The 13392-nt window shown below is 41.5% G+C and overlaps 1 protein-coding gene across 7 annotated transcripts; it reads left to right on the top strand.

Annotated features, from left to right (window-relative positions):
- Positions 1-1292: 1292 nt before the first annotated feature.
- Positions 1293-12670, top strand: LOC105561283. Of its 7 annotated transcripts, none has more exons than XM_012011124.1 (8): positions 1293-2227; positions 2963-4169; positions 6734-6842; positions 9892-9930; positions 10063-10395; positions 10599-10831; positions 10930-11253; positions 11335-12670. In XM_012011124.1, the coding sequence occupies exons 2-8, from the start codon at positions 3868-3870 to the stop codon at positions 11588-11590; spliced, it is 1596 nt and encodes a 531-aa protein (XP_011866514.1). In that variant the 5' UTR covers positions 1293-2227; positions 2963-3867; the 3' UTR covers positions 11591-12670. The 7 variants fall into 7 exon arrangements, with proteins under 7 accessions (XP_011866514.1, XP_011866513.1, XP_011866512.1 ...); XM_012011123.1 differs by having other exon boundaries at positions 1293-2537; XM_012011122.1 differs by having other exon boundaries at positions 1293-2739.
- Positions 12671-13392: the final 722 nt, after the last annotated feature.

The following is a 13392-nucleotide window of genomic DNA, read 5'->3' as shown; positions in this document are numbered from 1 at the left end:
TTCTATCCGTTTCTAACGGAATTTTTACCAGGGAAGGTTTGTCCTGTACGGGATAACATAAATATATTTCGCAAGCTTTCTAATATTTCTACAAGGTTACCGAAACATTGTCGGCGAAATATTACAATTGAATGTCTCTGTACCGGCTGTGCAATATTACATTGCAACTTGCAGTGTTGCAAATGTTTCTAAAATGTTTCTGAAAGCTTTGGTGGCGTGTGGGAAATTTTTCGACTTTTTGAAATCATCAAGTTTAAATCTGTAGTACGAGCTCTCGTCGGATTGCGATAAACACCCGTCATTATCGCGTTCGAGACAAACAGCCATTCGTGCCATTTGATAACAAGTTCGGTCGTTGAGTGCACTTGAGCTCTCGGATTGTTCTAAGAAGCGTACAAGTTGCTTTTCCGAAGAAAGTCGAGGAAATGAGGCCAAGGTTATCGCGGTTTGGACAGTTGGCAAGTTATGATGGCAAGAGCACTCGCTTGCAAAACGATTAACGAATAATGAAAGAGTCGAGTTTGATTTCTACAGAATTACAGTATTATGGGGCATTTAAGAATCGGTCCTGCGAAAATATCACTGCACCCGTGTGAAAGCGCCCCGAGGAGAAGAAAAAGTCAGGATGATGTCAATTTGATGTCATATTGACCACATTTATGTCAAATTTTGGTCAATTTAATGCCATATTGTCCAAAATTTGACATAAATGTGGTCAATACCCACACAGCATCGAAATATTTCAGAAAGCTCTCAAAAAGCTGTCAATGAAATATGAAACCTTTCAAAAAAAATATTTCAGACATGTTTCAGATACATGAAATGTCCGCGTAGATGAGATATCATAAATGTTTCTGAAATATTTCTGAAATGCTTCAGAAATATCTCTTAAATGCTTCGGAAATATTTCTGAAATGCGTCGGAAATATTTCTGAAATGCTTCGGAAATATCTCTTAAGTGCTTCGAAAATATCTCTTAAGTGCTTCGGAAATATCTCTTAAATGCTTCAGAAATATTTCTGAATGATTTCTATATTACATTTCAATATTAATTTCCAAGTTATATGTTGGATAGCTTTCAATAATATATGTTTTAGAGATTACGTACGAAATATTTCTCTGAAATGTGTTTCGTAATATTTCTGAAATATTTCAGTGAGAAGGATCATAAATGATTTCGATGAAACATTTCAGAGATATTTCTGAATGATTTCAATTTTACATTTCAATATTAATTTCCAAGTTACCTTTCGGAAAGCTTTCTAAAACTTGTTTTGCTGTGTGGGTATGACATCAAATTGACGCCATCCTGACTTTTTGTTCTCCTTGGGGCGCTGTTCCCCATTTATAGAAAAAGGGCTGTGCCCCACAAATGAGAAACAATTTCCTCCAATTATCTAAACGACGGTGATTACGAAATATTGGTGTTACTTTTTAATTATTTACGAAAGATGAAAGTGCCCCCATTTATAGAAAAAGGGCTGTGTCCCACAAATGAGAAACAATTTCCTCCAATTATCCAAACGACGATTACGAAATATTGGTGTTACTTTTTAATTATTTACGAAAGATGAAAGTGTCCCCATTTATAGAAAAAGGGCTGTGTCCCACAAATGAGAAACAATTTCCTCCAATTATCCAAACGACGGTGATTACGAAATATTGGTGTTACTTTTTAATTATTTACGAAAGATGAAAGTGTGGAATCTTGTATGACGTACAGTATCCATTTTCATCCGCCGGAGCTCTTTGATATCGCACACGTGCAAACTGTGTTAAAGTTACAGATATTTCGCTTTTTCTTTTCTCTCTTTTACTTTCTTGTATATTTAACGAGTGTATAATATCTCAACGGTGCGAAATCGTATTATCCTCGAAAGGGGAGTAAGCTGTCCGTATGAATCGCGATCGCGGGATCCTCATTGTCGAAGAGAGAGGGAGAAGAGAGATAGGAAGAGAAGACACGAGCCGTACCTACGGAACGGAGCGATACAGCGATATTTAAATCCCCCTCCGCCGGCCGCGCTCCCCTTTTCGAAGAGAAAGAACCCGGCGGCTCGGCCAGACTCGGCCGCGGCCGACGCTTCGCCGTGGACGCCGCCGAGTCGCGTCGGCGGGAAAGGTGACGAGTCGGGCGAGTGGCGAATCCGGCGAGAGCGCCGGGAGCGCGAAAAAAGGATCCGGCGCGGACTGGCGCGGCCTCCGCGGCACAGGGACGGCACTCGCGGTAGGTAGTCGTCCGCTCGGGGTGCGCTAGTGCGGAGAGGACGGCGGCGCGGTCGATCGTAGTCGAGTGGTCGCTGGTCGCGGCGGCGCATGGTCCGTAAGCTTGGACCGTTTCGCCTCCCCAAGCGGTGGATCCCCGCCGGAGAGTCCTGAAACTGGAGTCGACCAGCGCGTAAGATGGCCGCCTGAGGACGGCGTCGAGGACCGAGGAGAGCACCACCGTGCGCGCCATCGATCGCCTCGGTGCGATCGACCTCGGGACTCGAGGGATATACGTTGGCTCGGGGGGGAGTCCTTGGCGGCCGGTCGGGGTGAGTGACTGAGCGCGCTCCAAGTGCCCGTGGACGTTGTCACGTGCGTGCCTGTGCCTGTGTCCGTGCCTAAGCCCTAACGATTTAAGTCTCCGGACCTCTTTCCGGAGCGTTAGAGCGCTCGAGGGAAACGATGCTCCTTCGTGCGCCTCGTGTTTACATATCGTTCCTCGAGAAGGCAGCGCGGGGAGCTCCGTTGGAGGTAACGCTGAGAAATAATAGAAACATTCGCCGCGCGTTCTCCGCGCCGTCCTTTATCGCCGCTCTTGGCCCGCGTTGTACCGTGCACGAAACACCGTAGAATTAACATTTTTCCCGAGTATATATACGTATATTCCAAGTGGATTATATTCCTCAAGTTCGGTCCGCCGAGCGCGAAACGTTCATCACGCTCGTCAGGCTATATAAAGTCCCACTCGTTTTAGGAAGTGGAAGGCGTTTTAACGCGCCGGCGGACGTAACGGAGAATCCTGGCCCCGGAGGTCCGTTACCTCCGCGAAGGAGGTGAGAGAGCGAGGTGGGTAGAAGATGCGCCGCGGTCCTGTTGATTTCCACGATTTTACCTGCACTGGCGCGATTGCGGGAGAAGGAGAGGGGACGTTGATCAACGTGTCCGCGGAAGAATGAAGAATTAACAATTGTGGAACAGTCACTGCCCGCCACGACTGCGCTAAAGTGCTAACGTAAACCGCTTGCGGTGTCGTGTACGCGCGCAAAAATATCTCGAATTAATGCGAAGCAAAGCAGTTCGGCTTCGAGCGAGAGAATGTCGCGCGCGCGCGTTTGATCCAATACTAATATATAAAAAAAAATGTATATATATATAAAGGATTTTCTCCAGAGTGAAATTCCACAAAGTTAGCTCGGTGTGAAACGAACAAGTGCTCGACACCGAGGAGACTTGGTATGCGCAAGACGACAGAAAAGGGAAATATCGAGGTCGACGTGAACTGGAGAGGAACCGTGCTCGCGAGAAATCTCACAATCGGTAATATCGATTGAAATTTCACGCATTTATGCGAAATAACAGACGCCGCCGATTTCTTTTGCGCTGCACACGAGCACACGAAGTCGGTGGGTGAAGAAAGTCGACTTTGCGCGAGCGTCTTCGTCAAGGAATCGACGAGGATTGGCATTCATTCAAGTGTACTTGACACACGGGGCACTTAAATGGGGAGATAATCGATTTAATATCAAGGTGCAGGTGCAAGCTAACACTCGGCCGACGGGGGATCGTTGGAAGCGGCACGGAGTGGGCTCGCCCGGATGGGAGTATCGCCGCCGAGGGTGGCACTTGCTCCGGGCCGCGCCTTCCGCTAGGAAACGATAGATGGAACGCAGGGCCGACAGATACGGCGCGAGGGAGATGCGCCATTCGCGCAGTGAGGATCTGCTGGGCGCGATTTCCAGATCGCCCAGCCCGTGCGTCGACTTGCAGACCACGGCGTCCGAGGACGATCTAATCGCGGCCAGCGCCCTCCGGGACTCGGGCATCTACGACGAGGCTAGCCCCGGCGTCGGCATCGCCGGGCCGTCGCGGCGCATTCTCTCCTCGTCGTCCAGAACGGTGGGAGTGCCCGTCGACCCGGAGGACTCCATCCGCGACATCGTCACCGACAACGATCTCTACAGGTCAGTACGGAATAACCCAAGGAGAGAGCTTGAAGGGCGCTTGCCCCAGGGAGAACAAAAAGTCAAAATGATGTCAGGATGACGGGAAAACATCAGAGTTTCACCACTGAAACTGTACGGCTTCAAAATGACCATACAGTGACTCGTCATAAAATCACTATATAATATTTTGACTTTAAGGATTTTAATTCAGTGTGCATATTTTTGAAAATATAATTTTTTTTAGAGAAGATTGCCTGGCACTTATTCATTGAAATTATCTTGTATGTATATATGCATATATATAAAATTTTATAGTATAATATATTATAGATACAAAAAATTGTATGTATATTGTATATATACATTGTTGAAAAATGAATGTGAATTCTCTCATATCCTCTGAGAAAAAATATATGTATTAATTTGTGTTATTTTAATATAACAAATCATTAAAAAATAAATTCTTTTTCATATAATCCTAAATATAAATATATTACTAATTTATATACTGCGTAGGAAAAAAGTCGAGAGGACCGTGTTTTGACGTCTTTAGGACGCTACAAAACCGTGTTTGCCAAGGACCATAATGACGTCATCACGACTGATATACAACTATGACTTTTGAAAGATGCCATTTTGACTTACGTGTTCTCCTTGAGCGAAAATTATACAATTTGCATATGTTTTTTTAAGCAGAACGTTACCCGCGCACTTTCTACTATGATGTATGATGTAACACGATTTTTTACTCTCTATTATTTTACCTATTACGTCACCATCTTGTTAATATAAAAATATAGCGAACCCCGAAACGGAAGGTCGAGGATTGCTTTCGTCTGCAAATTAGGTCCACGAAAGGATAGCTAACGTACATAAATTAAGAAATGTCGCAGAGGAATAATAATCGAGATTCAAATTAGAAATATCCTCGACAAGGATAATCCTTTCCCAGCAACGATGGTAATTATAAACTTGTTAGTAGTTATTGGAATGACCGATCGTTATCGTTTTCATCACGAAGGAATCTTTGTTAAGGTCGAGCGGGAAACACACACACGCATATGCGTCGCTAATAATCTTTTACTGCCAAAGTTACCTTTATCAAGTCGGAATATTGCCGATTACTCAACGCTCGATGCGAGGACGGCCTTGGTGCCACAAGGAAATCATTACAATCTCTGCTCATCTACGCAATCAAGAAACGGAAACAAGCGTCGTTTCTTTTCTAAACGATCGGGAGTGGCTTCCTGGAGTCGTGCTTACTCGACGGGATGAATCGAATATTATTTTTATCGGCGCTTTTATTATTTTGCAATGCGAAACAACAATATTTGAAGGGCAAGATGATAATAACAATGCACAATATTTTCATTACCGAAAGTATTGTGGCATACGTGGGCGTGTTTGGAAACATGTCGGGCTTAAAGAAATTAATGCGCTTGGAACGTACCCAAGTAGAACGTATTAGTCATGAAAGCATTAAGGTGGCATCATTTTTTAATCATTTTTTATGCATCATGGTGACGGCAAAATAGCCCACCGAGAGCACCTATTTGTGACGTCATTAAGACATCAAAATGTTGTAAAAATGATCTTCTTTTACAAAGCAAAGTTAATTAAATATTATACGTTAAAAATAAATTGAAGTAATATAAGATAAACATAATATATGACTGATCGTGTAAATCTGTAATAATATTGTATAATATATTGTACACATCACGAATATCATAAAACAGCATGTCGTAAATCAGTCATTGCAAAGTAAATCGTGATGTCGATCATTTTATGACTTAAAATTCCTCATTTTAATGTCACATTGACGTTTTTTTTTTGTGATCAACTTGTTCTACTTGGGTAAATAGCCTATCTAATGATTGTGTCATCGGCTATCGAATGCGCGTCGCAGCCTTGATGCGAGCTTCGTATTTCCGGAGACCCAGATGACTTTCGCGGTTCGCAACTCGTCGAGATGCGCCTCGTGACTGTCGTGAGGCCAGCCAAAGCCAGTCCGATCCCACTTGCTCATCGGCTGCCGGAAGAAATTGTGCGCGCCTACGACCGGAACGCTGGCTGGCTGGTTGACTGGCTGCCTGACTGCCTGGCTGCCTGCGAAGCGTACGAATCAGTCCAAATCTGCCCGAACGACGCTGCCGGCCGCGCAAAAGCGAAAGTTCGCGGGGACCAGTTCGCTGGCGAACGTGAGCGAGCGAGCGAGCGAGCGAACGCGCGAACGAGCGAGAAGCGGAGAGGAAGCCTCTCGACACGCGGTGAAATCGATTTCGAGCGCGAGACGTGAAATCCGAAGGCCTAAGGGCCCCAAGTGGGATAACGGCGTGTGCACATTCGTTTCTTCCGTCGAATAATAATTGCTGCGAACAAATCGCAAGTCCTTCGTAGATGGCTGATATTGCGACGCACAGCGACAACATGTACGACGAGAGACGCGTATCCGCGTATGTTATACATGATTCTATGGAGAGAGAGTTTAATAGGTCCTTTTACAACATCTTCGGCCTTGTCGAAGTTTTTTCGTTACATCTCTTACATCTATCTAACGACGCATTCTTTTTCTGCAACAGGTATGTCCTGTTCAAGCGGCATTACGACAAGTACGTGGACCTCGCGGAAAAATACAAAGAGGCGAAGAGTGTCGCTTACTACCTGGAGGAGCGCTATCATGAGATCAAGGTATGTGAAAGCGTTCCTGCTTCACAAAAATCTCGACTGCACAATTCAACCTAACGTTTTACGGACAATTTGATGCGGCGTGAAATTTTCTTTTTCTACTCCAACTTACTGCGTACCTTATGCGCGTATACAACGTGTCCTGGAATTAATAGCGCAAAGAAAAAGCAGGAAGAGATGAGCGGAATAAAATTTTTTTATTCACGCGAGGTTTGCTCTCCAGAAACAAGAGCATACAAAAATACATATCTTTGTATTTTTTTGCGGACTGACCGAATCTTGTTAGCGCCAATTCATTATGATAGATGGCATTCACTCCTCCGTGCTTTTGTGCTATTTTATAACATACAACAAAGGAAAATTGTACCGGGCTTTCCCACGTTAAATCGCGATAGCTGCTTCATTGTTAGAACAGCATGATACACCTATTCCCACGGTACATTTTGTTACTATTGTTGAAATAATTTGATGGGTTCTCGCAATTTCATTTGCGTATTCTCGCCGTCTTTACAAAACTATTTCAACACCAATTTGAAATGCATTACCGTCTCTTTCATTTTACTCTTCTTTCTTTAAATCAATTGTGTAATGCGATCGACTTCCCTGCGCTTTCGGCCTCCCTTGTGTGCTATCTTGTAATAGACGATGAAAGCTACATTGCGTTTTGTTGTTTTTCCACAATGAAAAATAATAATCGTTGCGAAAAAAATTGCTTCAGAAACTAGAAATCTTTTCAATTTGCCGCCAAGTTCCTTTAATGTTTTTACCTCTAATTATCTGATTTTCGTTACGAGGAAGAACGTCGGTGAAATTTTATCGTTGATCAGTGTTACGCGCATAATGGTGACACTCGCGATTAATCTAGTGTGATTCTTGTAAAATAGAGAATGCTATGCGAAATATCTCGTTGCTCTCAAGCGTTGCTCTTTTAATCTCTCGACAGAAGTAACGAGACAGCCTTGCAAATTAGTGGCCATGTTTTCCATCTTCTAATTCGTGAAGAGAAAACGTGAGACAATATAAGATTCCTGGCGTCCGATGAAGCCAAATAAGAGTCGAGTAGTTCTTTGTGGCCTAACGCGGAAGACAAATCGCATCCTGCATGAGCGCTAATGTGATTTGTGTCGCGACGATAATTATCGAGATGCACCTGGATCTCTTCCGCGATCTCTTAGCGATCTCACGATGATGTTATCTCGCCGTTTGATTGCGAGTCAGTCTGGCACAGTGAAATCGAGTTTCCTTTCTTGTAGCGTTACCCGCGAATTGTATTTTCGTGAAACCGGAACAACATCCGCGAGGGGACGAACCTTGTGAGAAAAGAAGCGATCGATAAGCAAACTTATCCATCCCCATATCTCTTGATGTGCGATTTGGCATTTAGTCCATTTGTCTTTTATTTCACTTTTCGGCCGCGCATCCTCCGACTCGTTTTCCGCTTCATCTTTTCATTACGGGACTTTCTTTGGGATCGACATTCCTCACCTCATTTCCCAGATGAGATTTCTCCATAAGATTGAATGAGGCGTGACTCGAAAAAAGGATTGCGGTTTGACACACGAGCTCCGATGTCGATACTTGGTATTTTTCTCCGCAGCATCCTGTTTTCCCGGTGCTCCACACCTCGTTCATTTAATTGCACGAAAGTTTGTACAGTTACGTGCAAGTTGTAGCGCATCGAACAGTTCATGCGAATCAATGAAAAACAAGATAGACCTAATTTAAGAATCAAGGGTCAACAACGATAATACAATTCTGGCAGTGCTCTCCACTACAGCCAACGAAACGTGATAAACAATATTATTTTTAATGTGTGATCACGTCGCCTTATCGCTAGCCCCGTTTCCTCTCATTTATATATTATAATTTAGTTGGCCAATTTTCTCTGATAGGTTTCGGAATTTTAACGATAAAAGCTGCTAATTTTTCATCGAAGCAAGTTTTCTTGATACTTAATTTTACGAATATTCGTCACACGTATCTCTTTGATCTTAGAGCGCTATTTTACCTACATTTTGCCTTTGAACATTCTATGTCAGCTGTGTGTTTCATACCGATAAGTAAAGATTTAATAAGTTTGCTTCGCAAACATCTATTACGGTAGTTATAACATTTTCACTAATTATATAATCCACGTAATTATATACGATCCACGTGTTGTTTCCTCTCGGTATTTCCGGCTTGCTATCTTCTTGTTCCTCGTCGTAAGAAAAACTTGCCAGAAGAGCCTGGCATTCTCGGTGCGCCATAGCTGGCGTTCATCAACCTCTCTCCAGCCTCGCTTTACCTACCTAGTTGACCTACAATGTGGCTGACTAGCCAGCCACCGCTAGACAGAACTAAAAGTGGCAGGGGGAAGTGCTGAGTATGCGTCATCGGCGGTTAGTGTCATGCAATTGCGTCAAGTCGAGCTATATAGACGCGGGTCACTGACGATTGTCAACGCACATCGATGTCGATTATGCAAAATCGCTGAATAAAATCGTCCCAAGTACTTCTGGAACGGAATTTCTAACGGGAAGGCCGGTCACGAATTTTCATACAACGGAATTAAATTGCCTAACGGATCTAAAATTTCAAGATGATGCCGATGTACAGCTTACACAGATTTACATTTTACATAATCGTACCATAAGTTCTAATCCTAAAAAAATAGATTTAGAATCATAACTAGAATTCATAGCTAGAATAAAAAAGCAGCATGAAATGTGTTGTTATTAAATTGACCAATTATAATATGGATATAAATCACAACTATTAAAAATACTCACCTTTGACTTTATAAATCTCGTCAATCGGTCGGGGGTACTTTCACCAGATCGGCTTTCAGAGCTGATTTGAGTTTCTATAAGGCCGAGAACAAGTCTTTTCGTTTAATTCTCAGAAGGTCTCAATACAAGCTTTTATTAGAATTTTAAAATATCTTATTCTTCAAAGTCGCGTTGGAGTGGCTTATTTTGAATGTTTATATTTTTTGGTCCTACTTTCGTGTCTAGGGACTCCAAAACCTTTAAAAATTATCAAACTAAATATGTTTCTCTTCTCCAAAAAGGTCAAACGTAAAAGAATTAAGAAGCTCCATATATCAGATGTAAGATATCACTTTCAAAAATATTTCTTATTGTTAGACTAACACTTATTGTTAGATTAGCTCTTTAACTGCTGACGTTATTTTATTTCTTCACAAAATTTCCATTTTTCTCACGAAATTCTGTTTTTGAAGGTCGAACGAGATAGGTTGGAGGAAGCTCGAAGGCGTTTGGAAAGACGGCTGGAAGGTTGCGAGACGGAGCTTCGTGGCAAGGAGGACGAGCTCTTCTTGCAGCTGGAGAGGAGTTTGCGGCTGGAAGAAGAGATCGAACGGGCCAAGGCCGAGAGGGACAGCTATATGGAGGCGCAACACCGACTGGAACAACAACGGGAATCGGCTTTTCGTCGTTTGCGCATGCAGCTCGAGCAGAACGACGTCACGAGACGGGATCTCGAGAGAGCGCGCCAAGATGTTATTCGCCAAGCTACTATTATCCGTATGGAGAGAGACACCTTGGAAAGAGAGGTGAGTGTTTAAATTAAGAAATATGTTACTTTACATTATTTTATCTTAGAAAACCTACGTTTTCTTTACCTTAATACATATGCTCAATCTCTGAAATTCGCGAATCGTTTTCTTTTCTCGTGTGCTTCTCTCTCACATGTCCCTTGACACATAATATACGACGTTGATCGAGATTCTCCGTTTCTCTCGATTGTTTCCTCCAGAATGAGATGTTGCGGCAGAGATTGAGGGTGGAACAGGACGAATTAGGAGCGGAGCGACGTCGCCGGGAAGAAGGCGTCGCGGCATTAACGAGAGAGACTATCGCATTGAAACATGCGACACGTCACTTGAGTGCCGCGACGTTTCATGCAACGTCCTGCCGGAATCGTCGTCGATGTTCCATCTGCATATACGCTAGACGCACCTTTGCCAACATTGATAATTATCGTGACAAGTGGGTAATATCAAAATTTTTATCGGGAGAAAGCGAGCTGGTAATCGGCGTCCGAAGACAAACGTATCATATCGACACTTTGTTCTTGCTCTTTGCAGTGGGAATCTCTTGCAGTGCCTTCAAACGCCCTTACAAGATCTTCGTAATTGGTTACGACCTAGCGTGTCGGCCTGTTCCTCTCGAATTCCGCAAATCGAGTCATCCATTGCCGATCGGGAAATTTCTTACATCGACGACTCTAGTGTTGACAGTAGCAGTAACGGCAGTACTAACAGTCGCAGCTGCAGTAGCAGTACTAGCAGTAGCAACAGCGCTTACGACGATGATCCATATCCAAGCATACCGATAGCCGAGCCTTCTCTTTCGTCGGCCACTTCTGGCAGCGTCCCGCATACAGCCAGAGCCTTTTCCTCGGATTCAGGGTTTGTTCAACTGAAAACAATTATTACAATAAAGGTGATAACGACACCTGAACATTCGACCGCACCTATTTTCTTATTTAGGTTTTCCTCAGAGATAGGAGATCGTAGATCGCGATGTTTCGACAATGTTGGCAGCAGTACTAGCAGTAGCAGTGGCAAGAGCAGAAATATCAGCGAGTCGTTAGACAGCAACGAAATCGACGATCAGGGTGCGAGTGGAAGAGACGGGCTTATCCGCTCGAGATGGACTTCCTCCTTCCGTAGACTACTCGGGCGGAAATCGAAGAGTAAGCTCGACCGTTCCTCAGGAACAAGCAAGACTGATGAACCACAATGAATTATTTGTACTGAAAGAAAGACTCAACGTACATATACATTTAACCCGTCCTCCTTTCTCTTTCAAAACAATCTGCTAAAAAGCACTCTGCTAAAAAATTCAGTTCTTAATTCGAAATGAAGCAAAGTCTTTGTGAACTTATTGAATTCTTTTTATAGGAAGGTGTTGAAACTGCCGAAGCTTGCATTTTTTTAAAATAAGAGACGCAGGTGAATTTATACATATATGAATTCAGGGATCTCCAGGGAATTATTTAAGAGATTAAACCATGAGTAATACATGTTTTCTTGAAATTATTTGTCTCCAGAGATATAGTCGGGATTTAATTCTCTTGAGAAGATTATGAACTATGTTAAAAATAATTCAGAAAACAATGCAGGTATCTTGTAAAATATTAGAAATAATGTACAATTACTAAAGTTTTTTCATTTGTTCCTTTACTCGATAATGTTTCACGTCAGGAATTTTTTAGTAAAAAATAATGTATTCCAAGATCCATAAATTCCAAGTGTAGATTTTTATCTATGATGTAGGAATTGAATATTTAATAAGTTAAAGAGAATTATATATAAATACATATATGTAAAGGAGTTAAATTATTAGAAATCAAAGTTTACAAATATTTATTAGAAAAGTGTATAGATGGGTTTTAAAGGCTTTGAATTTTTTAATGTAAGAGTTTTTTATATTTTAAAACATATAATAATTTTAAAAAATTCAGTTCGAATTGAGCTATAATATAATAGAGAGATGTTACTGTTTGCATTCCGAAAGTTTCTTCTGTTGTTACGTTTTATTGTTGTCACGGCGAGTGTTGTATTTGCCAAAGAACACAATGGCTTAATAAGCATTATCGATTAATCGCCATTTAATTAACAAATTTTAATTAGTGACATTTTTTTTGTTCTTTACCAATATTATATTGTTTGCGATGAAAGAAGAACCAGTCCTTTAAATACGTGTGGTGAAAATGGTCGGACCAAACTGCTGATATGTCACAATCCTGTTACGATATTGTTGTGAAATGTAGAAAATTTCAGTATGAATATTACACAAATAAAAGTATAGTATACGATGAAAGGCGTTTTTTTAAATACTTTTTAAATATTCTACAAATTGAAGAATTTCCTAAGAATTAACATTAAATATTCACAGTTCAACAATAATTACAAAATGAACGGGAGGGAATTGTGGGATTGTTATTGATCTGAAAGAAATGTATTTAGAAGCAAATCTAAGCAAAATGTAATAATACATGTCGACACTGGAGAGGGCAAACATAAATAACATCATGAAATATTTGCGAAATTCTAATTCAAGTAACAAAATAAATATCTCTATTAATACGAACATGCGATTAATTATACTCAGAATTAAAAATTATTTACTGCTTTAAATATCTGTAGGAGTTACAATTGTCTGAATTGGCATTTACGAGTAACTCAATCTTATTATCAATCATGTACCTATTATTTGCTATCTGTCATTTATTATCTAACTTTATCAGTCCCCGATTTAAAATAATTCATTTACTTTGTTTTTGATAAAGAAAGGAAAAATATCTTATCCATCTGTTATCATTATTGTGTAATCTATGTAGAAATGTTAAGCTTACGAGCAAATAATTGCTCATCGCTGAATTCGTAGGAAACGCTGCGATATATGATACGCATTTTAAAAATCCGCGAAGTAACACTTTAATCCAATTACGATTAATTTAATCGGCGATTAAACTAAACTTATTTATTAAAGACACCTATTATTTTGTTAAGATATAATAGAATTAAGGTATATAAGTAGAT

Source organism: Vollenhovia emeryi, unplaced genomic scaffold (genome assembly GCF_000949405.1).
Source record: "Vollenhovia emeryi isolate VEMERY1.0 unplaced genomic scaffold, V.emery_V1.0 DF939209.1, whole genome shotgun sequence".
NCBI classification, from domain to species: Eukaryota; Metazoa; Arthropoda; class Insecta; order Hymenoptera; family Formicidae; genus Vollenhovia; species Vollenhovia emeryi.
Note: the sequence above shows the minus strand (reverse complement) of the source record. Positions and strands in the feature narration are given on the sequence as shown.